Here is a 26,530-nt window from a genome sequence, read left to right on the forward strand (position 1 = left end):
GAAAGCATATTTACGCCGGGGAGTTAACAGTGGAGAACGGATATAAATGGACTCATCTGATGGAGTGGAGAACCTGACCAGTTGACTATTATAAATCTTGTTGCAGTCCGAGGACCCTGTTTTTTTTCTGTCTGTCTGGTCCATGGCGGTAGTCTGGAGCTTATTGTTAGATTTCAACTGCTGTGGCAAAGCCTGACTACACCAATCTGAAAGGCATTCCTGCTTTCAAATAACGATAGTACAGTAATAGAAGGAATTACTACGTATCTTCTGCACTGCTGTCAATCACTAGCTCGTGATGTTGCAGAAGAAGAAAATCCAAATAGACTTGCAAGTACTCTTCCGTATAGAGTATGTACTGAGTACCCATATTACTGTCAAAGCTTCTCCGTGGGTCTCGGTTATTGACACCTCCGGAGTATTATAGCGTATTATAGGGGTGAAAGCGTATCAGAAAGACCCAAGAATAGGACTTTCTTCCATCGGACCGAACTCGATGATCTCGGCTAAAAGACCCATTTTGCGGACGGAGTATTCTCGGGAGCACGTACTCGACCTCACTGTTCAGAGCAGGCATCTGAGGAAATCACCACAATCAACGTTCAACGGACGAAATTCGGTTGATCGCTATGATCTCATACCCAGTTTGTCGACGTTGTGTATGAAGATTAGCTTCTATTTGTCCTCGCACGGAGGAGAACCGGATCCACTGTGCGTATTGTCTGGATTCCCCGAATTCTCTTGCCATTTTTCACCCTACAAACTTTAACCTGTTGGGTTGAATCTATTTGACTGGCGTACTTCATAAACCTGAATAGCCATTTAATTCTCACACAACTAACGGGCATAGTGGGCCACCACTAACGCAGCAAGCGAACTAACCCATGTTTTACAAAAATGGCAACCTTGGAGGGACTTCCTCCAGCCTGATCGCCCCATCGCGGACCGTTATTCTGAACCCTGCGACGCTAGGGTCCTCACAAGGTTCGACTCTGGACCCTGGACCGCTGGGACTCCCAACGTGGGCGATCCCCGTTAGTCTCGCGGTCAAGAGGATGCCAGGATGGACAGGATGAGCCCCGCGGGAGTTGCCCATGAGTCGTTTTGAGTTTGGCGTTTACGGACTACCATTTCCCGTGATTACTCCGTAGTCAGTCCGATGTCTGAATTGCCGGAGATTGTCCTGCCTTGACGAGGCTGTATCCGTAACTGACTTCAGAAGAAAGTTTGCGCGGGAGTTCAGCCAGACTGGTCTGTTGCTAGCTAGCTGTACAGGATTCTTGCCGATCTTGTTGTGCTCATCCTCCTCTCAGCCTCGATCATTTACCTAACTCGTCGCCACGACGGGGCGCCTCCTCGTTACGACAGCGGCCAGCCTGCAGCCCAACGGCTATCTAATGCGACCCCTGTCTCCACTTCTCGAGGCGATTTTCTGCTGCCTTGCCTATCAGGAATTCAGGATCGTCCCCAGATGCGCTTGTGTCTTCTGTCCCGTCACGTCATGTCTTGTCATGTCACACTCTCCGATGCGGGCGGGTATCGATACAATTAATCCTGCTGGATGATGCATCATGGCGAAAAGTCAAAAAGACAAGCCAAGACGCCTCTCATTTATTCCTTTCAAGCTCTGCTCGTATTGGCCATCTCCCTGCCCAATTGTTTGTCCCCGATGGGAGATTATCAGCGCTGGGACGGTTGATTGATTGGTTTTGATAATATTCTCCCCACGTTTTTAAGCAGGCCAACCCCGGGGGCCTTCTCCTTCCATTTACTCCGTATTCTCCTGACCACTAATAATAACAATTGAAAAGGGCTTGGATACGTTGTTGAGAGATCTTCATTATTCTTCTCCAGTCGTACTCCGTATCGCCCCGATAATCATCCCTTTCTCTCGTTCCTTCCGTCTAAATTCTCCTTCTGCCCGCACAGAGGTGTCTTGTGCTGTACCAAGGCGGGCAGAAACCGTCCAACACGCCTGACTCTCGACCAGAGGAAATCAACTCGTCGATATCGCCAGGCGACTGCAGCTAACTCTCGCAATATTGCAATACTGGCCTTCGTCTGGATTAGCAGTATCATCAGATCCATCCTGGAAAGTCTCAGACAGGGGTTGTGTCACCTGACAGGACACGTCCTCAACTACCTTGTATGTCAGGATATTCTCTCTCTTTTTCTTTTCTTGCTTTTGCTGTCTAGAAGACTGGAAACTGACCGTGCCCATCTCAGACTCTTGCTACCAGCATTCAAGAAGGATATGAGCGGTCCAACGACCATGCTGTCCATCTTGAACAACGACGACAACCCGGCCTTTGCTGTGCGAAGGCCTTTCACTTCTCCGTCTACAACCTCAGCAAGCACATACAGACATCCTTCCCAGCAGTCTGCGCCTTACGAATACCGATATGATCTCAGCTCTTCTTTCTTGCCATCATTCGGGCCCTCACAGCGGTCTGTCCACCCATTTTGGTCCATCGCAGTGGGTCAACCCGCTCCATCTCAGTCGACAGCACATGCACGTCACCATTCAGAGACCACGAGGACACCTCCTCCTTCCTCCTCCTCATCCTCCTCTTATCCTCCTGGCGGTCTGAGCCCGCATCGCCCTGCACGCAGGTCCTCGATTCGGAATAGCCGAGAACTGGCCTCTCCGATCGAGCCTTCTTCATCAAGAACATTGTATGGCAGTTCAGCAGAGGCGACGCCTCCTCGAGTGACCAAGAACAAATACCCCTGCCCCTACGCCGTGACTCATGCGTGCACGGCCACCTTTACGACTTCCGGCCATGCGGCCCGCCACGGCAAGAAGCACACGGGGGAGAAGAGCGTCCACTGTCCGATCTGCAACAAAGCGTTTACCCGCAAGGACAACATGAAGCAGCACCGCCGGACCCATCGGAGTCATCCAGATGACCCCAGCTCTCCGCGGGACAGCGATCGAAAAGGATGGCAGGCCGGCGCTGACACCGCACATCACCGTGCCAGTTCTCAATCTCAATCCGACACAGATGACTATTACGGCGCCATTCCTGTCGAGGGGAAGCGGTAGCAGCGTGTCAGATCCGCTCTTTAGACGGTTGACCTGGCAGAAAATTCGAGAGTCTTGTTCTAGAGAGTTGAACTTGACAGGTGGCTGCTCGACAAAAAAAAAATCCAGCAATTCCGACAGCGGGTTCTGGACGGACATGTTGGATTAGACGGAGTGTCGAGTGGAATAATCACCAAAGCTGACCGCTCTATGATACACTTCTCATCCTTCGTATTATTTGCATCTGATTTCCTTCCTCGTCTCTTGAAGAAGTGACGGAGATACCACTACTTAACAAGAGGTCCGAAACGAACCGGGTAGACTTGAGATTGGATAACTGAGGCGTTCTTTATTCTTGCATGATTCGATGTTAGCGTGGCACTGTGGTTATTAGCGTTTTGCATTGGTTAGGGAGGGTCGGTTTTCTGTATATATACGTACATAAAGAGATGACGTTGAACTAGCGTTTGTTGAAGCTGGTCTGGCCTTAATTGGCCTGTATCATCATCATTATCATCATCATCATCATCATCATCATCATCATCATCATCATCATTACCATCATTTACTTCGACTTGCATACAGCATTGGTCTCCACGTTATGATTTATCCTGTACAGAAGTCACAAGATCTTCTGCGTTTACCGGAGCATTCTTCCTGTCATCATCTACTGTACATTCATCTAGCAGTTTCACGCAGAGTTCTCGCCATTTGCTGTCCATATTTTATTGTGCTGTACCTAGGTAAACGTGGATGATTTCGATCCATGGAACACCCGAATCTGGTTCCGAAAGCCATGTGCGGTCCGGAAACGCAAGCAAGCTAGTCTGGACGTCTACTCTTGTTCAGTTCAGTTCAGTTAATATTTCAATGTTTCTCTCTACCATTACGATCTCATCGCAAATGGTTCATTCAATCCATCTGTGCAATCACATGCAGAATGTGGCTGGTGTGGCTGATTCCGCGTCAGGATGACGTGACGTCTGCAGGCTGACACATCCAGACCTGCCAGTCGCCATGGCCCTGACCCCGGTTCGAGTACGGTCATCAAACCAGATGGCCTGCTCGAGGCTTGTGTGGCATTCAGAATTCCCTCTGCGACAGGGAAGAGGAATTGGGCCGTTCCTTGGGCCATTTCTTCGTCCTGTCGCACAAAGTCAGCCAGCCAGATGGACAATGGACAGTTGGCTGCCTCATCTCTTTGCAGCAATTAATAATATATTAATACGCCACAAAAAGTCTCTCCTGTCTCCATGCGACCGATTGATATTATTATCAACGGCTGTCTGACTCGCATGCCGGGACGCGTCTCCCACCCCATCCATCTCTCCAGTCCGACATTATATAACATGGACACTTCTTCCCTGCCTCACACCTTTTATCATTTATTTTATTAATCTTGGGAACAACTGCGCTTTTAATTTCTTTCTTTTTCTTTCTCAAATTCGTCTTGCCTTGCCACCATCATTCTCAACCTCCCTTGATACCCAACTGTCATCCTGCTCAGCCACATTGCCCCTCCTCAGGTCAGCTGGACCCCGCAGCAGCCCAACCTCGATCTCCATCTTAGCCGTTCGAAGAGTGGACCAGTTCACCCGAAGTGGCTCGTTGATCGACTATATCTACGAAATTCGCCGTTTCAGAGGCTCTCCTCGTCTCCACAAGGCAGAAGGTGATCAAAAAAGTCGTTTATTGCGGACAATCTACGGATGATCATACCACTGCTCCGCCTGCCTAGTCTGCGGAACATTCGCGACGCCTCACTTTGTGGAGACTGGCCATCTAGTCTAGTCTTCTAGCTTCACTGCGTCGCAGTCGAGAAACAGCCTTGTCTGCCCTAGGCGCCAATAAGCCTAATCTCGAAACCAGCCTTGCCGATCTCACGACGTCATCGGATCGTCCTAATTCATTTACCGAGGCGATTCGCAGCCTCGCCCGGGTTGCCCAGCCAAGTCCAGCCTCGTACAACGTCACCTGATCGCTCCTCGAGTCCTTTTCTTCTCTCTCTTCCCCCCTCTCATCGACACCTTCCAAGAATTGTTGATTTTCATCTTGGAAGGAGCGATTTTGTTTATCTGTTCTAACACCTGCCTACTCGATGTCGTACTACAGCGATAGTCGCTATCGCGCGAAACGCGACAAGTATTCCCGCCCGTCGAGCTACGTAGAGGAAACCTATGTCGACAGCCGGAGCGGCTATGGTGGCCGGCACATGGAGTTGGTCCGTCGTCACGACGATAGCGACGACTCTGTCGTCGAAGAAGTGACGCGCGACTTTCCGCCTGGTGACTACTATGGTTATCCCCAACGGAGCCGGGTGACGACCGTTCGCGAGGGTGTTCGTCGAGCACGCTCCGTGAATGGCGCGGATCCCTACTACGGTGAGGAATACTATCGGCGTGATGATTATCGGAGATCACGACGTTATGACAGACGTAAGTAGACTGATCTTAAGTCATATATCCGCACTCACATTCATCTAGGCGACCGCCATTCCCGCCACTCGTCCTATTCCTCTTCGCGCAGTCCCTCTCCCCGACCCAGGCGCCGTAAGTCTCTGAGTGAACAGGCACTGGGTGCGCTAGGGGGAGTTCTTGGAGCCACCGCGGACAAGCACGATGATCGCGACCGCGACCACCACCGGGGCCGCTCTCGCGGTCGAGAGAGCTCCCGTCGCCACCGCTCCTATTCCTATTCTGCCTCTCACAGCCACAGTCGTGGTCGTCATGGCAAAAGTGAGCAACAGATCGCGCAAGCTGTCAAGGCCGCTCTGGTGGCTGGCGCAGCAGAGGCGTTCCGAGCTCGCAAAGACCCCGGCGACTGGACTGGAGAGAAGGGGAAGCGGGTGCTCACGGCTGCGATCACGGCTGGAGGCATTGACGGGCTCATTGATCGTGATCCGAAGAAGCACGGAGGCCGTCATGTCGTCGAGTCGGTACTCGCCGGATTGGCCACGAACCACCTCGTCAACGGTTCGCGGTCCAAGTCAAGATCCCGCCGATCATCCCGCGGGCGATCTCAGAGCGGTAGTGCGCTGAAAGACCTTGCTGCTACCGGCGCACTGGCCGCCGCGGGGAAGCAGATCTACGACCGGGTGCGCTCCAAGTCGCGTGGTCGAGACCGATCGAGCTCTCGTTCCAGTGACGACAGCGACAGTCGTCACAATGGCTCCCGGAAACGTAGCTCCAGCGTGTCCGACTACATCAGCAAGGGACTGGCGGCGCTGGGATTAGAGGACAAGGCGGATGATGGCCGTCGGGAGCGATCGTCGCGTTACTCGGACGAGTCGGATGAATCTGACGACGACAAGTACCGGTCATCTCGGCGTCGCCGGAGGTCTTCTCGAGATGTACGTGGTTCCCAAGGCAGCAGTGCCAATGATTCCATGGTGGAGGCGGCGGAAGTGAAGTCTTCCAGGAGGGAAAGTGGTGGTGATGGCGGTGGTAGTGGTAATGGCAACAGTTCCAGCAGCAACAGTGATTCTGACCTGGGTTCCAGTGACGAAGAAAAGCGCGAGCGCAAGAAGATGCTGAAAAAGAAGATGCTGACCACGGGCTTGGCGACAGTGGCCACCATCCACGCAGCACACACGGTGAGGAAGGGGATCGAAGGGCGGAAAAAGCGACAAGAACAGCTGAAGGAAGGCAAGATCACGCCGGAGGAGGCTCGCAAGCTGCGGACAAAGGCCGATCTCATGGATGCCGCGAGCGTGGGACTCGCCGCGCTGGGCATCGCGGGCGCCGTCAGCGAGTGGAAGGAGGTGCACGAGAAACGTCGCGAGCACCAGGAGTTCACGCGGCATCGCCGCGAACGCCACGAGAAGCGGATGCTGCGGCGGGCAAGAAGCCACAGTGCGTTGGCGTTGTCGCGGCAGACAACTGGGTGGGAGGAGTATGGATCTCGACTCCGATACAATGGCGATGCAGCGGAGTAGTCGGTGCCTTTTCCCGTGATTCCTATTTTTTTTTCTCTTTGATTGTATTTCATGTTATGTTTGTCCAACCCTGCCTTTTTCTTTTTCTTTTCCCCGTTTGATTTCAGTTCACTGTTTGATTATGACCGCGCGTTTCATTTTTAATATTCCTTTCTTGACTTTGACCTTGTCCTTTCTCCCATGTAACCTGCCTTAAATGTCCCTTGCCCTTTCCCCTTCTTTTCCCTTCCCACCTTTTTCCTCCTATTTTTGGTTTTTCGTTCGTCTGCTTGTCTATGATTTTCATGATGAGATGAACCCCTCCTATTTGTGATGACTCGACCCCTATTAATGAGTCGAGATGAGATATGTATGACCTGGATGATATGATGTGATAATGGCACGACATGACGGATATGATATGATATGATATGATGGACATTGCGGCCAAGTTTGATTATTTAACAGAATTTTGTCAATTGACGGATTTCCCTGCATTGTATTGTATTGTGTTCTGTTTAGTGTTTGAATGATGAACTGAATTTCTGTTCTCGGTTCTGCATTGGCAATTTCTCCAATCCTGTTGTATGTACTTGTTCTTCCCTCCCTGTCTCCCAGTTATCTATCTATCTACATAACAATACTAGCTGAATCTTGTTTGTTTGGCTGTTCTGTTCTATTTATCATATCGTATCATTTCGTATCGTATTCACAGTCGAGGTGCTGTTTATTTATTGTCAGCCGTACTCGCGACCTCCACATTCCACCTTCCTAATCCGGCAAGTACTGAATTCCAATCCCCGAAGCTGATCAGTAAGATCCGAATCTTCTGACATTTATAAATCTGGTGTGAAAAATGTACAGTACATATCTCCATCGATGTAGCTCCTCTCCACTGGTAGAACCTTGAAGAATATTTATACAGGCTAGACGCATGGATTGTTATTTGTCCTTAGTAACAATTGTTTGCAAATGCCAAGATAAGGTATGGGCTGTTGCAATCTAAGGCCAAGAGTACAGACCTAGAGTGATGACTGGTCGAGAAACAGCTTCCGTGGGCGCGTAACAAAACGGCGCTATATGACTCTGGATAGTACGACTGAGGTATCTTGCCTAGGCCCACCCAGCGCCTACCTGAGTGAAGAATAATGCAGGACGGACGATGTAGTCTCTCCAAGTCCACCACCTTCATTCTTGATAACTCGATTGAAGATTATCCCCACCACTTCGCCAATCACTCATTTTTGTCATTGGTTTACGTTTGTCTGGATTTCGCTTCTTCTTCTTCTTCTTGTTCTCCTTCAGATGGCGTCCCAACACCACGTCAAGTTCGATCGGCTTGTCAATGTCACGCCTACAGACGTGACTCTCATCGAACAGCTCAAGAGATCTGACACGTCAATTGTATACAAAGTAGCGGTCCGAGGGTTGACGTGCGTCATGAAAGTGGCGAGGAGATCCCAAGAACACCGATATCTCAGCATCGTCTGACCAACAGATGCCAGTATCGTGGCATCCAGCGTTGCCACGCAGACTCTCCGGACCGGGAGATTGATGGGTTCATCTGCGAGAGTGCCGCCTACCGACGGCTCAAAGCGAAGGGGTTATGCGAGCGGAAAGTCATCACTGATGTCTACGGGGTCATCGAGCAGATGGACCCCGTGCAGTGGCAGCCCCATCTAAACATGTTCCTCAACCACGAGTTACGTCCAAGTGCAACCCTGATCGAGTATATTCCGAATCTGCAGATGATCGACCTGTGCACCTTCTCCCGGCTGCGATTGGCAAAACTCGGCGCTATTCTCCGCAATATTCACCGTGCCCCGCGTCCTGCACGACGACGTGTATCCGAGGAATATGATGGTACAGGAAGGCAGCCCAGAGCAGGGCGGTGCCGACAGGGTTCTCTGGATCGATTTCGATCACGCTCAGACATACCCGGAAGAGAAGCCGCTGACGCCAAAGCAGCAGCGGCTGCTAGATGAGGAGGAAGAGTATATGGATTGGTTTGCTAAGGCATTGGTATGTATCCTCCGCATTACTAGATCCCGAGCCAAGGATTCGATTCTGATATCAATTTCTCTGTAATATAGGAGGAAGACTACAAAGAGGGCAAGCTCTCACGGGCTCGGATTTGTAATTACTGGTGATGGAGCATCATGCTGTCCTTCCTGTCCTGTTCTGTTGCAAGATGAAACCGAAGCTAACTGGGTAATGAAGAAGTCGCAGCTAGTCAATCAGCCAGTCAGTCCAGCCTTCTTTCTTCCTGTCTATCTGGCATGCTGCAAGCATGGATGAAAGATGAGTCAGTCCTTACCATGCCACAATTCTCACCATATAATCCCTTGGTAATACTTGTCTCCCTCAGCGAAGCACATCCCTTGCTAATATTAGTATAATTTCTTACTACATGCAATCCATCTGCCAATTTACATAGGTGATGGGCAGATTCCATGAATTTGTTTGTACAACCACGTGACAGTGTGAAACGCAAGTTGAGGTCTGACGTCAGTGGATGGAACTGCAATCGGAGCCTAATCCCTATTGGGGCTAGCGCGAACAATGTCCCGATTAAGCTTAGCTGAGTCGTGGTTCACCATCCGTATTAGGCAGGTGGCTTCACTGCCGAGGGAAGATTTTCCAATCTTTGATTCTGCACCGTCGGAGTGGATCTTGAAATAGTCAATCTATCAATCTATCAATCAATCCATCAGTTCGTGCACGTGGATGATGACCTGCTGCTTCACATGTCTGTCGCATGCAGCTCTTGCAAACGAAATAATGAGAAAGATGGTCTAGAGCGAGAGCTTTCTCTCTATCTGCAGCTCACGTGGCACACCCAGCCAATCAGGTCTCTCAATAACTGCCGACTTCTCCCTCGCCGACGATGTTTCATTCTGCAGACCGTTGACTGCCTATTCAGGAAATCCTGAGGTATCATCGCGCCGCGGCTTACCCACCCACGTGGGTGCGCTCAACGGCCGTCTAATGGGTCGGCCCGGCACATCGCCTGGATGAGCAGGCACCGATTCAATTCTTCAAGGTGGAGACTGCTAGTCAAGTTTCCTAGGTAGTATCGTCAAAAAGCTTGGTGTTGACCACCACTACAATGCATATATATCGAGCTGGAATTCTGCTGGGGTCATCTGGATGAGAATCCAAGTCCCTTGTCGTCAACATGCGTGCCCACAGTCTCTCGCTTGCTGCAGCACTCCTGCTTTCGACCGTCGACGCAGGCTACGCGCCCGTCCAGACATCATGTCCTACAACCGCCCTGGTCAGACCGGCCACGGGGTTGAGTGACGAGGAGGCTGCATACCGCCAAGCAAGAAAACAAATCGCCGATGAGGCGTTGAAGACATGGCTCGCCAAGACGAACGCCGGGTTCCAGTACGATGGCATCAGCCTGCCGACGGTGAGTTCAGTTCCAATCTATTGTAGATCATCTCGCTGACTGCTTCTAGCTGGCATTGGCCACCAGCGGTGGAGGCTACCGGTCTCTGCTGGTCGGCGCCGGGGTGATCCAAGGCCTCGACGAACGGGACAGCGACATCAGCACCAGCGGACTGTTCCAGGCCCTCACCTACCAGGCCGGTCTCTCGGGCGGTGCCTGGCTGCTGTCGTCCTTTGCCGGCAACAATTACCCGACCATCACAACCCTCAAGGAAAACCTCTGGGAGCAGGCCTTCGAAGACAGCCTTCTCATCCCGGATAACCTGCTGGTTTTCGAAGCCTACGGAGATATCGTTAGTGATATCACGGCCAAGCAAGCGGCGGGATTTCCCCCAACCCTGACCGACCCATGGGGCCGTCTTCTCTCGTATCAGCTGTTGGAAGGCCCGGATGGTGGCGTCAGCACGACACTGTCGTCTGTTGCAAGCCTCTCTAACTTCACCAACTATGCGGTGCCGTACCCCATCATCCTCTCGCTGGGTGTGAAGACCTGGGATGGAGAGTGTCTGCCCGGCCCCAACGCGACCATCTACGAATTCACACCGTATGAATTTGGCACCTGGGACAGCGACGTCAGCGCTTTTACGCCGACGCAATACCTGGGCACGTCTCTGTCAAATGGACAGCCAACAGGCTCGTGTGTGGTCAACTACGACAATCTCGGATACGTCCTTGGCACGTCGTCGAACCTCTTCAACGAAGCCTGCCTCTCGGTGCCGCAAGCCTCCAACAGCACCACCGACCTCACCGAGGACCTGGCCGAGATCGTCCTCCAGGCGCACACTCTCGCGACTCGCGACGAATACGCCGTCTACCCGAACCCGTTCTATAACTACAACTCGTCCACCGCCATCCCCAACCCGGAGGACCCGATCTGGGCGCAGACAGAGCTGATGCTCGTCGACGGCGGCGAGGCGCTGCAGAACAACCCCATCTGGCCGTTCCTGCAGCCGGCGCGCGGCGTGGACGTGTTGCTGGTGAACGACAACAGCGCAGACACGAACAACTTCCCCAACGGGTCGGAGATCCTGACGACATACGTGCAGAGCTTCAACCAGAACCTGACGCGGATGCCGTACATCCCATCAGTCGAGACGTTCCTGTCAGAGGGCCTGAACCAGCGCGCGACGTTCTTCGGCTGCAACGAGACAGACAAGCTGACGATCGTGTACATCCCGAACTTCAACTTCACGTACGCGAGCAACACGGCGACGCTGCAGCTGCAGTACTCCACCAGCGAGACGGAGGCGATGATCGCGAATGGGGTGGCGGTGATCAACCAGGGGGGAGAAGAAGGATGGGGGACGTGTCTGGGATGTGCGATTATGGCGAAGACAGGAACCACGCTGCCGTCGGACTGTACGGCGTGTTTTGCAAAGTACTGCTATCAACAGTGACGAGTCGACACGCAGAAGATATGTAAATAACCCGACACTATGAACACGTTTGCAGTCACTATTGTCTAGTCTGAAGTCTTGTTTATTGACTAAGACGGACCGAAGGTATATGTAATCTATAAATACGCGAACTTGGTATGGACTTAGTTGGCTGGCTCTAAAATAGTTTCCTTCAATCTCAACTCCAATGTAGCCCTTCATGGTAGTACAGTACATACATACATACATACCTAGTAGGGGTTACTAAAGAATTAACTAGCTAGCTTGTGAGTTGGTATGCCAGCCTCCCCCCCCTCCCCCCAACCCCCTTCATGCTAGGACATATATAACTCCATTATTCTCCACTACCTACCTATCAGAACCAGGGGCTAGCGGTGCAGTGGTTAGGACTGCACCTCTCAAGTCCCGAAATGGGATGCAGACCCAGGGTTCGAATCCCTCTGGTTCGAGGAACCCATTTTCTTATCCTAACTTGTCGACAAATTCTGGGGTGCTCTGGGAGGGAGGGCATCCCTTATCTGAGGTTTGCTTTGTTTTATTTTATTTCATCTTTTGTCTTTTTATTTTTTTATTTTTTGTTTTTATTTTTTTTTTAATTTTTTTGTTGGGAGAGGGGAGACGGCGAGCGCATTGTTGTCATTTCCTTTTTTGGGAATGTTTGATGTTTTGATATTGAGCCTCGCGAGCTGGGCTGACCTAGCTGAGAAGTCGATAGATTCCTTTTTTTCATGCTTTCCAGGTGACATATATTATTTACTTGCTTTTTTTCCCCCTGACAATGATGTGTGTGTCCTTTGTCTATTGACTATAGTTACTATAGCCAAGCCTACTCACTGCTTACTGTTTACTGCTCGTGCTGATATTGAGGAGGATTTCATATATGACATATGCCCTGCCAACGGACTGACTGCATTGCATTGCATTGCATTTCTTTTCTTTTTTGAATTCTACCTATCTAGGTAGGGAGGGATAATAGATTATCTATCCATGGATGCATGAACGTTGTGTTCTGTACTATATATATGTACTGTATGTAATGTGCTGTACTGTATGGACAGACAAACAACTACCCCACGTTTCTACGGTGCACAACTGGACTGGACACCAGTGTTGCTGAATTGTATTTCTCTTCGGTTTCTATTTTCTTCTTTTTTTATTGGATGCTACTGATAATAAATTTTTGAAGAACGTACTTCTATCTTAAACTTTATGCTATGTGCAATCTCATAGGCCCAGTCGAAGGATTATTATCCGATGCTGCATGTACGTCGATTTACCCCAACTGTGTATGTATGTACATACTGTATGTACTGTATTGTAACTGCACCGCAGTAGTATCCCGTCTGGTAACTAATATTACCTACCTAGGCAGGTACTAATTTTTAGGTATTCTTCTCGACGAATGACGGAGATTACCTCGGCCTTGACTTGACTTCATTTACCTTGTCGTTTAAGATCTTCATTTTTATCTTCATATTTATTTTTTGTCTCCAGCACGACACTACACAGGTAAATAGTATGTACGTCCACATGCAACAAGACTACCGCGCCGTAGGCTTCATCGGCCTCGGGGCTATGGGCGCCCCTATGGTGGGCCATCTCGCCGCCAAACTGCCGACAGGAGTCGCTATCTATGTCTTTGACATGGTGCAACGCGTGGTCAACGACCTCTGCGCGCAGCACCCGGGCAGGCTGCTCCCGGCGTCCTGCGCCAGAGACGTCGCGGAGAAATCAGTCAGTCACAATCCTATCTACCGGATAATACAGGCTAATTGGCTTCCAGGATATCGTCTTCACCATGGTCCCTGAAGGCTCGCACGTCCGCAGCGTCTACCTCGACCCGCAGAACGGGATCTGCGCGACCGATCTGACCAACAAACTGCTAATCGACTGCTCGACCATCGACACGGCAACCAGCCTGCTTGTCAAAGACCACGTCGCCAAGACCTATCCGACAGCATCGTTCTACGACGCCCCCGTCAGCGGCGGCGTGATCGGAGCGAAGAAGGGAACTATCGCCTTCTTCCTCGGCTGCGCTGACGACGACCCCAATCTCGACCGGGTGACGGCGCTGCTGCGCATGATGGGCCAGCAGATCATCCCATGCGGCGGGCCCTCGCTGGGCCTGGCTGCCAAGCTGTCGAACAACTACCTGTCGGGGATCATTGCGATCGCCTGCTCCGAGGCGATGGACATGGGCATGCGATCCGGTCTGGACCCGCGGGTCCTGGCAAGAGTCTTCGCGGCTGGAACAGCGCAGAACACCATCTGCGACCGATTCAATCCCGTCCCTGGGGTCGCGCCCGAGGCGCCGAGTAGCCATGGCTACCGCGACGGGTTCAAGGTGCAGCTGATGCGGAAGGACTTTGGGCTGGCGGTCGAGATGGCGAAGAGAGTGCAGGCGAGGCTCGTCCTGGGAGAGGCCGGGCTGGCGACGTACGAGGGGGCCAGCAATGACCCGCGCTGTCGCGATTTGGATTCGCGCGTGGTGTTTCGCTATTTGGGAGGGGATGAGGAGTGGGAGAAGAAGTTCAAGTCCGATAGAAGGACATAGTGGATATTCTTGTAGATAGACATGATGTTTCTCTATTCTAAAGTAGAGTTCATAGAAGATTACAGATCCAATAGTGCTCCTATCAGCATATTTTTAACTGTTCATCTCTTACGCCAAGATCTGTCGTATTTAGCCATATATTTCCATTTCCGCAAGCTGAGGATTGTTCTAATATTCACTCTATTTTTTTTTTGATTGCTTTATTTTCTTTTATCCCCCTGATTCCCTCCATCGTAATGCTGTAACAATACTATTCTTATCGGAGTATATCGACAGAATGTGGGGTAATTGACTCCCGATAACGATTCCCCGCTTTTTCCCCGACTTTCTTTCTGTTGACCTTCTCGATTTCTCCAACTGGATTCCCTGCTGAATTGCCGTTAGCCGAGGAGGGGTAATTGCCTGCCATTGTTATTGTCATAGCAGGAGTCATAGTGCAGTACCTATCTACGTACTCTGTACTGACTGCTGACTCTGCTGGCTGACTACCTACTCGATAACCTACCTGACTGCTGATCAATCGCTTACTTAACAGGTATGTGTCTACAGACTCTGAGAATCAAGTTCTAATCAATTCTTGTTGACAGTGCCAGAGAGACTGTTTCTATCGTTCCGTACCATTGACCTACCTACCTACCCCATTCCACTGCGCTACACTGTCTCTACAACAAGACCACACAGTCGAATCAATCGATCAATCAATCCAATTCATAACTTCAACTCATCCAACCCTCTAGACTACAAGTCAGCCTGCTAGACTACCTGCAGCCAACATGTCCACTAACCCCAACCACCCGGACCTCCACAAAACCCTCTTCGAAGAAGGCCTCAAAGTCCGCCGCGAAGTCGTCGGCGACGATTACGTCGACCGCGCCCTGGCCAACGGCTCGACGGAATTCTCGCGACCGGGCCAGGAGCTCGTGACCGAGTTCTGCTGGGGTTTCGCATGGACGCGCCCCGGACTGGAGCGGAAGCAGCGCAGCCTGATGAACATCGGCATGCTGATGGCGCTGAACCGGTCGCCGGAGTTGGGCGTGCATATCCGCGGCGCGATCCGTAATGGGCTGACGGAGGTCGAGATCCGTGAGGCGATCCTGCATGCCACGACGTATGTGGGTGTGCCGGCGGGCGTCGAGGCGATGAAGGTGGCGGAGCGCGTGCTGGATGAGATGGCGGAGAGGGGGGAGCATGTGCGGCAGTTGGGGAAGAAGGTCGAGCTATAGCGAGACTAGACGAGCGAAGCGAGTCGAGTCGAGTCGTTAAAAAGTCACTTAACTTGTCGGATGTATATATAGGTGTATGAGGATAGAATGTTGCTAGTGGAAGCATTCTCATCGTGCTGGTTGAATTTCTGTTAGGTATATAGCGGTAATCTATATGATATCAGGAACAGCCTGCAGGGAGATCCATTGGAATAGACAGACTTTTAAAATATAGTACTCTGTCAAAAGTTTCCGGCATGAGCCCATTTTCCTGCAAAACCTGCATATTTTAAATATAGTAATAGTATTAGAAAAATCTATTTCTGGTTAGGAAATTAATAAAACTGAATTTGTAAGATGAAATCTTCTAGTTAAATTATTATAGTTGTGAGATTCTTGACCATACACACTTAGAGCAAATTTTCTCTAAATTTCTATAAATCATTAAACTATAGTCTTAATCAATCTTTTTAATAAAAATATTCTCACATATAAAAGGAATGTAATATATAATTCTCCCATAAAGTAATTAATGTCAAGGGGTTGAACTTTCAGATATAAATTTTGAGAAATTTTTGATCAACTTAAAAAACAGTTAGGATATAGGCTTTAAATAAAGGTATTTTCTATATCAGAAGAATCATTTTGACTAATTTTCTATTATTAGAGAGAGATATAGCATATCAGTCGTCGAAGATGCCTTACAATAGCAATTTTTACTCTCTGCTGACTGATACTGACCCCACGTGGTCGCTGGTTCCTTCCCCGGATCTTCTCCACACCAAGAACCCCGGATTCTAGCAACTCGATTCACGAGCAGTGTCATTTCTTTCATCTATTCAGACTGCTCATCTTGCCTGCTAAGCATGCTCGACATCCCCTCCGACCATCCCCCTCCAGGGCCAGATCTACGGCCAGGTCCACGGTCAGGCCCACGACCAGCCCCGCAGAAGCGCTTCCAGTGCCAGCACTGCCAGCGATTGTTTGCTCGACTGGAGCATCTGCAGCGTCATGAGCGAACCCGTCAGTGTCACTGCCAATTGAGAATCAACAGTGACTATTCAGGCTGACAACTTCTAGACACGCAGGAGAAGCCATTTGGCTGTCGCCAGTGCCAGCAGCGCTTCACGAGGAGGTATCCATATCGATTCTCTCGTATGAATACGTGTATGCTGACTATGCTGATGCAGTGATCTGCTGATCCGCCACCAGCGGCTGTCGCACACAGACACCAGACCACAGAGCAATCCTCGAGGCAGACGGAAGAGAACCGCACAGGCGGCCGGCCTCGAGCAAGACTCCATTATTCCTCCTGTCAGCTTCGAACCAGTCCATTCACTGCCGCTGCCAGACAGCCATTCACTACCTCTGGAAACGCTGTCCCTGGCCGCTGAGCATGCAGCCCTGCAAGGCATCACGTCCGAACCCGGCGACACGCGCGACGTGTCAACCGATGTCAATATGCTGCCATTTTCCGAACCAGACCGCCTCGATCGAGACCTGCCGTCCAGCGACTTCGACAGTCTTGCGGCCTTCCTGGACAACGGCCTCGCGTCGCATCACTTCTCCTCCTTCATCAGCGCCGAGCAGCCCATACCGTTCTTCTCGCCCGAGTCCATCGTCCGGGAGTCAGAGTCAGAGGAGCATCACCTGCAGACGGCTGTCTCGCTCGAAGAATCCAGCTCCTTCTCTCGCTTTGGCTCCCGCCTGCCCTCGCTCCAGCCGGAGGAGTCCCCTTCCCAGCGCGAGCAGAGGAAGCCGTTGTCAGACGTCTCCGTCGAAGACCGCCAGCTAATGGCCGCCAAACTAGATGAGTTTGCCTGCGTCGTGCCGCCCGACTTCCAGCTGCCGTCCTGGTTGGCGCTATCGCGGTATCTGGCCGGCTATATCAACGGCTTCCACGAGCACATGCCGTGCCTGCACATCCAGACCATGTCGGTACAGACCTGCGCGATCGAGCTGCTGCTGGCGATGGCTGCCGTCGGCGCGCAGTACTGTTTCGAGGGCGAGAAGGGCGTGGAGCTGTTCCACGTCAGCCAGGAGATCGCCATGCGCCGGATCCGACGCCGGGACGCGCGAGTTGCCCAGATGTCGAGCTCTGTGGACTCGGATCAGTCCCCGCAGGGTAACCAGCGAATTCCGTCCATATCTGGCCCACTGGGTCTGCCGCAAGCCGGCCCGGCAGAAGACCTCATGCAGACAGCCCAGGCGCTGTTCCTGCTGATGGCCATGGCCACGTGGGCAAAACACAAGGAGATCCTGCGAGAGGCGCTGGCGATTCAGAGCATCCTGGCCACGCTGGTGCGTGAGGACGGACTGAAAATGGAGCCGCTGGGGGAGGACGTGTCGTGGGAGGACTGGATCCGGCACGAGACGGTCAAACGGACCAAATTTATTGTGTTTTGTTTCTTCAACCTGCACTGCATTGTGTACAACATCCCGTCGCTGATTTTGAGCTCAGAGGTGCATCTGCCCTTGCCCTGCAGCGCGGCGGAATTCAAGGCGCCTACTGCAGCGAGATGGAAGGAAGCGCGAAAACGGAGTCATCTGCCAGAGCCAGACTTTCAAACGGCCTTCCACCGGCTGTTCGCGAAGAAAGATGGCGGCAGCAGTAGCAGCTCGTGTAATTCATCGTTGGGGAACTATGTCCTGATCCACGCGCTAATCCAGCACATCTTCTTCGTGCGGCAGATCGCACGGTGTCGTAACAATCATCAAGATGACCCAGATGAGATGACAGCGCTGGAGCAGGCACTGCGCAACTGGCAACTGGGCTGGAAGCAGAACCCAGAGTCGTCCCTCGACCCGCTGGATCCCAACGGGCCGGTAGCATTCAACTCGACAGCGCTGCTGCGTCTGGCATACATCCGGCTCAACAACATCGACATCGGGCCGGGACATGCCTTGGCTACACGCGATCCCATCCAGATCGCACACTCGTTCCGCGACAGCCCTGCGACAGGCCTGCGACGGACGCGGAAGCTCGTCCGGGCAGTGCTGCATTCCGCCCACGCCCTCAGCATCCCCGTCAAAATCGGCATCCGGCTGGTCGCGCGCACGCAGACCTTCACCTGGTCGATCCAGCACTCGCTGTGCTCGCTGGAGTGTGCCTTCCTGCTGTGCAAGTGGCTCGAGGCGCTGGCGCTGCCGGACCCGCAGCCGGAGGTGTCGGAGGATGAGCGGCGGATCTGCTGGTTGGTGAAGACGATGCTGGACGAGACGGAGTATGGGGTGAAGTGCGAGGATGACCGGTCGTTGCGGGCGCCCAGCACGCTGAAGCAGCTGAGCGCGGGCGTGCTGCGTGTGTGGGCGCAGATCTTCAAGGGGGCGCAGACCTGGGCCATTGTCGATATTATTGGGAGTGCGTTGAACATTTATGCTGATATGCTATGTAGCTCGGGTGGATGAACCTGGATCAGTATACCTGCTACAATTACCATACACCATACACCATACGCCTATATGCCATATGACCTAATTGGAATGACCTAGTTGGAACAACCCTAATTGAATGACCCTAATCCTGTTCGATCGACCATAAGATATGCTGTCGATTAACCCTAATCGCTGTTCAATAGGCAGGTCAAATCTTCAACCTGTTCTTCATCTTGTCTTCAAGTCCATACCTACATACACCAACATAAACACGCATATACAACGATACACCATTCAAACACACATGTACAACAACACGATCTACCAGACGAATCACTAGTCAACCTGCATACTAAAGTCGACAACCGACTTCCCCCCATACCCAGCCTTGTACTCGTCCACCAACTCATTCAGTTTTTCAAGCGGAAACCGCTTGACAACAGGCTTGATGCCATTCTCCGCCGCAAACTGCACCATCTCGCGGAGGATCTTGTTACTGCCAACCAGACTGCCCACGATGGAAATATCGCGAAACACGACGTCCCGCGCCGACAGATGGAACCCTTTCTTCGGGAACGAGACCAGCACGCACTTGCCATGGTTCTTCAGCAGGTCGATCCCATACTGGAACGCAGCCTGGCTCTCGGGGAGGACGATGACGGCATCAAGGCCCATCTCTCCGCGATGCAGCTTGCCGTCTTGTGCTCCCACCTCCTGGACAACACTCTCTGCCGTCTCAACCCGAGCGTCGATTATCCTCGCTCCGGCGATATTGTCCAGTTTTCTGACTAGTTCCAACGGCGCATCGGCATTGTCGACACCGTACACGAGCAGGCCCATCTTGACGGCAAACTGCAGACCCAGATGCCCCAGGCCACCACCACAGCCGATAATACCCACGCGCTGGCCAGGTTTCAGGGCAGCCTTCTTCAGCGCAGCATAGATCGTCACGCCAGCGCACATCAGCGGCGCCGCCTCAACGGCGCTCATCGCGTCTGGTAGCGGCGCAACCTGCCTGCTGTCGACCACCGCGTACTCGCGGAACCCGCCGTCCATGCCGATCCCGTTGCCCCGGATGCAGGGGCAGTATACGGAGTAGCCTCTGCCGTCGCTGTCAGGCTGACTCTCGTCGAGACACTCGTCGCATCTCCCGCAGGGATGGTACGCGCGGCTGCCGACGCCGACGCGGGAGCCGGGTTGAAGTGTGAAAATTTCAGCTCCTATTGAGGTTTCTGGGATGTGAGGCAGCGCAACCACCGTCCCCGCAAACTCATGACACCCCACATGCGGAAACGAGGCTGGGTTGCCGGGCATTTCGCCTGCGGCAAGAACGAAGTCTGTATGGCAGTATGATGCGGCATCGATGCGGATCAGCACGTCGTACGGCGAGGTCAGTTTCGGCAGGGGGAGATCAGTTCGGAGTTGGTAAGGGGTGTTGTAGTAGGTGAGGAGTTGGGCTTTCATTGTGGGGGGGAGAGACGCAGTCGTAGAGGAATTTGCGGACGGTGCTACAGTGGTAGCCATGATGGTGGTGTAGGGACTAATAATTCGAGATGATAAACATCAGATTCAGTCCAGTCCAGTCCAGTCAAGTCATGACGCCTGATCTGCTGGTAGTTCGTTGTCAGTCAGTTTATCTGATTTGGTGTGATAGTATATAAATGAAGCTTGTTAATTAATCGAGTAATACCTTACCTTCTCATGCAAAGTAGGAGGAAATCTGGCTATTAAGTCAGTATATCAGCACCTAACCTTACGCAGTATGTACTGACTAGAACTCCACATATGTATCAAGGTAGTGTGCTAGAGGGATAGATATTCTATCTGCGGGGTAGGTCAGGGGAGTTAAATAATCAATTTCCTAATTCAGTATCTATCAATAGATATCTACCTAGGTAGGCAGGTTGGTGGTGTGGAGTAAAAAAAAATAAAGCATATAAGCCTATTAATTAATTAACCAATCAATCAACAATTCCAGTAGAATTAGCTAATTGATTGATGGATCCATGAATGTCGTAGTAACAGACTGTGAGTGAGTCTGCGAGTCGGTGAACCCCAACGCAACCTAACCCCACATTTGGAGATCAAATCGAAACCGAATTACTCCAGAAATTGAATTGGGTCAACACTCTCATAGAAATTAAAAGTTTTATTTAGTTTAATTTAATTTATTTTCAAACTGGCTTTCAACTAAGTTTCATACTGAATGAGTTTTCATACGTAGCATAGCAAACAATACATCATATCTTCGATAGAGATGTTGTACCCAGCAGTCCCTTTAATGAAGCAAACTTATTGCTAAAATAAAATAAACATCTCTCATATATCCATATCGGTATTCATGTCTACGTCTATTATCATTTGTAGTCCGTGTATATAGTCATCTACTTGAAACGACTGCTTATATATCTGAATAAGGCTTTCGTCAGAAAAAAAAGGTTGTCAATTCCAAATAAGTATGTACCTATGTACTGTACTTATCCAGAATTAGCACCCTAGGTAGGTATTCCGGAGGGATTTCTATCGTAGAAAATCACATAAAAAAGAGAGAGAGAGAGAAGAAGAAGAAGAAGAAGAGAAATAGAGAAAAATCTATTTTCAGTTCGATTGAATCTTTTAGACTACTTCTTTTGAGTAGGAGTTATTATACCTCATGCACTCACTCTTTATATTTCTTTTTTTATAGATGTTCGTTAATGTTACTCTGTCCATATAGAAGAATCAAAATTAATAAATGTAAAGAAGATCACTTATTTTTTTAAATTGCTATAAGAGGCTTAACGAAATTCAATGCAATCCAATCTCAATACTACGCTTCCTTGAAAAAAACAGCACTGCATCATAATACTTGCTTGCCAAAGAAAACTTCCTTGGCTCTAAGCATAGGTTATTTTAAGATACAGCCACTATGGCCTTTGTCAGCAGCCTTGCCTCGAGAAAACCTTGAACCACCTTCTCCTAAAGCTTTGCTTGCTCTTATTATATTGTCTCTATATAGAACCTGTTAGGGAGCAAGGATGGCGAGCCCTACTTAGCTGACTAATGATGTCAGAACGGTCCTACAATGTTCCGGCGAGTATTCCCAGCACCTTCCAACTTATCACACTGACGAATGATGGGAGTCTCGAAGCCCTGCAACTTATGAAATTCATTTAGTTATTCTCCTCCAACTGGATTAACCGTATACATATACTATATATAGTGAAAATGCGAGGTTCTCCGTTAGCCAAGGCAGGAGCACTCAGAATATCCTGCGATACCTGCAGTATGATAATACTCTTGCTTGCATACTTACTTATGTCTGTACAGAGGATGGAATATGTATAGAATGTTTGTGGTATAGCGTTTCTAAACTATCTGCCTGTCTGCCTGCATCACACTCAGTCCTTCCGAGTCGACTCGTTCAACCACTTGTAAACCACCCGCGCATCCTTTCCACTGTATCGCGGATCAGCAGCCGCCTCTTCGAAGGCCGCCAGCGTCGGCTTGTCGAGGACGGTCCTCGCGCCCACCATCTTCGCCAGCTCAGAGCCCATGCCCAGCACCTTCTTGCACAGCTCGATGCGGAATCCGCCCTCGTAGCCACGACTCGCCGGCGCGTTGGCCTGCACGCCCGGCACGGGGTTGCTCTGCGACGTCACCCAGCACTGGCCGCCGCTCGTGTTGATGACGTCTGTCAGCAGCTTTGGGTCGAGCCCCATCTTGGCGCCGATGTTGAGCGCCTCTGACGCCGCCAGGCTCGTGATGGCCGATAGGTAGTTGTTGATGATCTTGAAGGCGGTGCCGGCGCCGACGTCGCCGCAGAGGAAGACGTTCTCGGCCTTGCCCATGTGTGAGAGGACGTTCTTCACTGCGTTGAAAACGCTGTTGTTCGCGTTGCTGTCGCTGTCGACGCCAACCATGAACGTCAGTGTCCCTGCCTGCGCGCCCATTGGGCCGCCTGACACCGGGGCGTCGACGAACGTCAGCGTCCATCCGGAAGACGCCAGCTCGGAGGCAGTGTCTTTCGTCGCGCGGGCGACTTCCAGGATGGTGGCCGTCTCGATGGTCCCGCATTCCATGATGATTTTCCTTCGTCCAGACGATGTGGTTGCAGCCGCGGCTTTCACGCCGGCTAGGATGCCTGTCGACGGGTCGAGATAGACGGCCTTGACGGCTGGAGTGCCGGGGAGCATGGTGATGACGAGGTCCTGTAACAACAATATCAGATATCCACGTTAGTGCTGAACTTTAGATACCAACTGCAGCAGAACCAGAACAGGATAAATCAGACAAGACAAGACAGAAACTAGAATAGGACAGAAATACCGCCGCCTTGACAGCCTCAAACCCCGTCGCCACTACTTCGACCGGTCCAGCATTTTTCTCTTTCATCTCGGCTTGAAACTTCTGCAACGCATCCCCGTTGACGTCGCAGATCAGCAGCCTGTATTCCGGCCCGAGCTGGGTGCGCAGGTTGACGGCCATGGGGTAGCCCATGACACCGAGGCCTGTTGTCAGTCGTCAGTCGTCAATCATCACGTCAGTTGATAGGTACGGATTGCTATGGGTAACTCAGATAGATAGGTGAATCATACGTAAAATGATATGTAGTAATAGGGTATGGTATGTGGTGTGGTACTGCAGTGTGGAGTATGCATGCATGTATGTATATGTGTGTATGTACATACCTATAAAGGCGATGGTTTTCTCTGGCGTGGCCATCTTTCACCTCTTCTCTTATCTTTTCCCTTGTTTCTGGAAATGTTCGTTCGTTCGGTCGGTCGTTCGTTTGTCGATCTCCGAATAGGAGGAGACGAAGAAAGAATGGTCGTTGGTTGTTATCGGAAAGAGTAGCAAGGAAAAACGAAAAAAGAAACGAAGGAAGATAGGTAGGTAGGTAGGTAGTTGTGGTAGTAAATCTAGAAATTCAAGGTCGTTCGTCTCTGGTCTTAGTTTCAATCTCTTGATCGTTCATCGCTAGTACAGTACTGACATTATTGGGCAAGTTACCTAGGTAGGTCAATTACTTATTTTTGATCAACTAGTAGTTAATTAATTAATTACTTAACTTACACAGTCAGCAAGATACATGGAGCTATCGGGCTTGAATTTCTGTTGGAGAAGATCCATGTACTGTTGAATCTCCTAGCAATTGCATTGTATGTACTGTACACTACGTACTACAGCAATTTAACCAAAGTAAAGTTATTAATCTACCTCCCAGGTAGGAATCCACCAACCTAAATAGATGATGACAATCATCTTGGTGATGGGGTAATGGCTGAATCTGGGGTTAGGTAGGTAACGTGACCAAGCCAACCCCACAATTGGGGGAAATTGCGGGGTGCGTACAGTACAGTACGTATCTTACTGTATGCAAGACCTTTGGCTGTGAACTGTGGTATACACAGTACAGTATAGTACAGTACAGTACATCCTTACACTACCTAGGAAAGCTCGTTGGAGAAACAATTGTGTATAAAAATATTTGCATGAAAGCTATGGAAGTTGTTTGACTGATTAAAAAATAACTGTTGGCGCACACGATACCTGGTTCAGATTCACCAAGAAGTTGATGTCATGGCACCTCTTTTTGGCCGAAGTCTGTAACAATAACACAAATTGTTGATGATGACTTACTCAGTTGGACTGGTTGGCTGATATTATTAGGTACAATATTTTTGACATCGACAGTGGTAGGAGTAGCGTATACCATCGATATCAACATATATCCATGGATCTGCATAGAAGTTACTATAATAGGTATCTACCTTCTGGTATAAATAGATCAATATTTCTTCCTTGATCTCTGGCACATCACAGCATATTTGGGAAAAAACGATGGCGATTCTTCTCCCTCCAGGCCCCATCATGCGCGACAATAACCTCGATCTCGACAGACGCATCTCCTGCCCCATTAACAAGACTCCTCCCCGCCACACTGCTAATGACCCTCCCATCCTCGGTCGTCGTCTCAGGAAGCAACCTGCGAATCCGCTGCAGCGTTGTCCGCGCGACATCCGTGTCGACATGCACGCTGCGCAGATGTCCCCTCCCGTCGTCGTACAGCGCGATATCCTTCTCACCTGTCAGGATCCGCGCGTCGTGGCAGCAATCGCCTCCCAGGTACACCCATTTCGTCGGCCCGATGCGCGCGAGGAGGTTCATGTGTCCGAATAGATGGCCCGGGCTGTCGATCAGGTAGAGACTCCTGTCGTTGAAGAGGTCGATCACCGCGGGGAATATGATGTCACTGTCACTGTTGTCGTCGCTACTGCCACTGCCTAGAGGCTGCCAGGCGTTCTTCAGAGCCATCGCCTTCTCACCCACATATCCAGCCTCAGAACCATCCGACACACCCGAAGCAGGCAACTCCCACACGCGCTCTCGCGGCAACATCTCCGGATCGAAAATCTCCGCCGGATAGTGCGGCGGCGCCCCCTGCTCCAACAGGCGCAGTGTCCCGGGGCCAACGACAAAGGTCGCGCGCGCAAAGTCCGCGGGCGTCCCGACGTGGTCCCAGTGGACGTGGCTCATGATGACGAGGTCGATGTCGGTCGCGGGGTCGAGGCCGCCCTGTCGTAGGCTGCCGGCGACGTCGGGCGACGTCAGGATGGGCTGTCTGTTCGCGATGTGCGACTGCATGGCGGGGCGGTAGCCGGAGAGGTCGCGTTTGATGCCGAGGTCGAAGACAATCTTTGTATTTTCACTATCAACATTGTCGTTGTCATTGTCATGATTCTTGTTGGGTGGTTGCGAAGGATGCTGGATCAGAAACGACAGCGACGGGACTGTGCTGCGTTTGTCGGGGTCCGCGTCGGTGACGAACAGCCCCTCTGGCAGCGTGAGATGGCCCCCGTCGAGGGCAGAGATGGTGACATAGACCTGTGGATCAGAGGAGGCTGAAGGGGGGAAGGGAAGTGTCGACATGGCTAGTATACAGATAGATACAGCGGTTGATCTAGAGATTCTGATCGAGAAAGTCTGTACCTAGAGAATGTAGATTTAGGCACTCCTATGCAATGTCATGCCAACAGTGAGAGTCACTGAGAGGATGATATCTCCATTCCATGCTATTTCCCATCCTTAGCTATGCATGTACTACATAAGGTACCTTTTTCTTCTTTTGTGATCGGTTCGTTTCGTCAGTCCTTCCCCACATTCACCTGGGGATGCTCCAGTCCCGTCTCAGAGCGAATTATATACTACGAGAGAGGGGGCATGAGCGGGGTAAATTAGGGACAGCATTATACAGCATAGAGCCAACAAACAATGACTTTGGAGAAAAATGTTGTTAATTACCTATTTCGTAAATGATATGGACAGCTGGATCCTGTGTATGCTGTGTCTCGTAAGTACAGAATACTACTGTGTACGAATGAGCAGAGCTGATAACAAAACACAGAGAGGACAGAAAAGAGAGAAAAGAAGCTGTCTTGTTTTAATATAATTATAGTTAGCGACTGTCATTCAACTATAACCCTAAATCTAACAACATTCTAAAGGTACGTACGTAGTGAGTCCCCTTCTGTCAGTATTCACAGCCTGATGAAGTTGGGACGTTTGTCGTTTATATGGACTTATGTCTTCATTTATAGACTCGACTAACCAACACATTGCAAGATATCT

General features: G+C 50.8%; 9 protein-coding genes across 9 annotated transcripts; 6 read left to right on the forward strand and 3 right to left on the reverse strand.

Moving 5' to 3' along the window:
* Positions 1-2,254: 2,254 nt before the first annotated feature.
* VTN77DRAFT_4447 (uncharacterized protein) lies at positions 2,255-3,046 on the forward strand (the record flags this gene model as incomplete). The annotated part of the gene is made up of 1 exon (XM_069420507.1): positions 2,255-3,046. The coding sequence occupies one exon, from the start codon at positions 2,255-2,257 to the stop codon at positions 3,044-3,046; it is 792 nt and encodes a 263-aa protein (XP_069277840.1).
* Positions 3,047-5,123: 2,077 nt separating this feature from the next.
* On the forward strand, positions 5,124-6,959 carry VTN77DRAFT_4448 (uncharacterized protein; the record flags this gene model as incomplete). The annotated part of the gene is made up of 2 exons (XM_069420508.1): positions 5,124-5,460; positions 5,509-6,959. 2 exons carry the CDS (start codon positions 5,124-5,126, stop codon positions 6,957-6,959), a joined length of 1,788 nt encoding a protein of 595 aa, XP_069277841.1.
* Positions 6,960-10,116: 3,157 nt separating this feature from the next.
* VTN77DRAFT_4449 (uncharacterized protein) lies at positions 10,117-11,788 on the forward strand (the record flags this gene model as incomplete). Its single annotated transcript, XM_069420509.1, has 2 exons — positions 10,117-10,353; positions 10,403-11,788. 2 exons carry the CDS (start codon positions 10,117-10,119, stop codon positions 11,786-11,788), a joined length of 1,623 nt encoding a protein of 540 aa, XP_069277842.1.
* Positions 11,789-13,318: 1,530 nt separating this feature from the next.
* Positions 13,319-14,342, forward strand: VTN77DRAFT_4450 (uncharacterized protein; the record flags this gene model as incomplete). Its single annotated transcript, XM_069420511.1, has 2 exons — positions 13,319-13,522; positions 13,572-14,342. The coding sequence occupies 2 exons, from the start codon at positions 13,319-13,321 to the stop codon at positions 14,340-14,342; spliced, it is 975 nt and encodes a 324-aa protein (XP_069277843.1).
* Positions 14,343-15,115: 773 nt separating this feature from the next.
* VTN77DRAFT_4451 (uncharacterized protein) lies at positions 15,116-15,565 on the forward strand (the record flags this gene model as incomplete). The annotated part of the gene is made up of 1 exon (XM_069420512.1): positions 15,116-15,565. One exon carries the CDS (start codon positions 15,116-15,118, stop codon positions 15,563-15,565), a length of 450 nt encoding a protein of 149 aa, XP_069277844.1.
* Positions 15,566-16,410: 845 nt separating this feature from the next.
* On the forward strand, positions 16,411-18,952 carry VTN77DRAFT_4452 (uncharacterized protein; the record flags this gene model as incomplete). Its single annotated transcript, XM_069420513.1, has 3 exons — positions 16,411-16,567; positions 16,625-16,679; positions 16,735-18,952. The coding sequence occupies 3 exons, from the start codon at positions 16,411-16,413 to the stop codon at positions 18,950-18,952; spliced, it is 2,430 nt and encodes an 809-aa protein (XP_069277845.1).
* A 303-nt stretch (positions 18,953-19,255) lies between these two features.
* VTN77DRAFT_4453 (uncharacterized protein) lies at positions 19,256-20,443 on the reverse strand (the record flags this gene model as incomplete). The annotated part of the gene is made up of 1 exon (XM_069420514.1): positions 19,256-20,443. The coding sequence occupies one exon, from the start codon at positions 20,441-20,443 to the stop codon at positions 19,256-19,258; it is 1,188 nt and encodes a 395-aa protein (XP_069277846.1).
* Positions 20,444-22,299: 1,856 nt separating this feature from the next.
* Positions 22,300-23,623, reverse strand: VTN77DRAFT_4454 (uncharacterized protein; the record flags this gene model as incomplete). Its single annotated transcript, XM_069420515.1, has 3 exons — positions 22,300-23,109; positions 23,228-23,409; positions 23,590-23,623. 3 exons carry the CDS (start codon positions 23,621-23,623, stop codon positions 22,300-22,302), a joined length of 1,026 nt encoding a protein of 341 aa, XP_069277847.1.
* A 1,095-nt stretch (positions 23,624-24,718) lies between these two features.
* VTN77DRAFT_4455 (uncharacterized protein) lies at positions 24,719-25,831 on the reverse strand (the record flags this gene model as incomplete). The annotated part of the gene is made up of 1 exon (XM_069420516.1): positions 24,719-25,831. One exon carries the CDS (start codon positions 25,829-25,831, stop codon positions 24,719-24,721), a length of 1,113 nt encoding a protein of 370 aa, XP_069277848.1.
* Between the last annotated feature and the right edge of the window lie 699 nt (positions 25,832-26,530).

This window comes from Rasamsonia byssochlamydoides (genome assembly GCF_041956645.1).
Source record: "Rasamsonia byssochlamydoides strain NRRL 3658 unplaced genomic scaffold VTN77scaffold_30, whole genome shotgun sequence".
NCBI classification, from domain to species: domain Eukaryota; kingdom Fungi; phylum Ascomycota; class Eurotiomycetes; order Eurotiales; family Trichocomaceae; genus Rasamsonia; species Rasamsonia byssochlamydoides.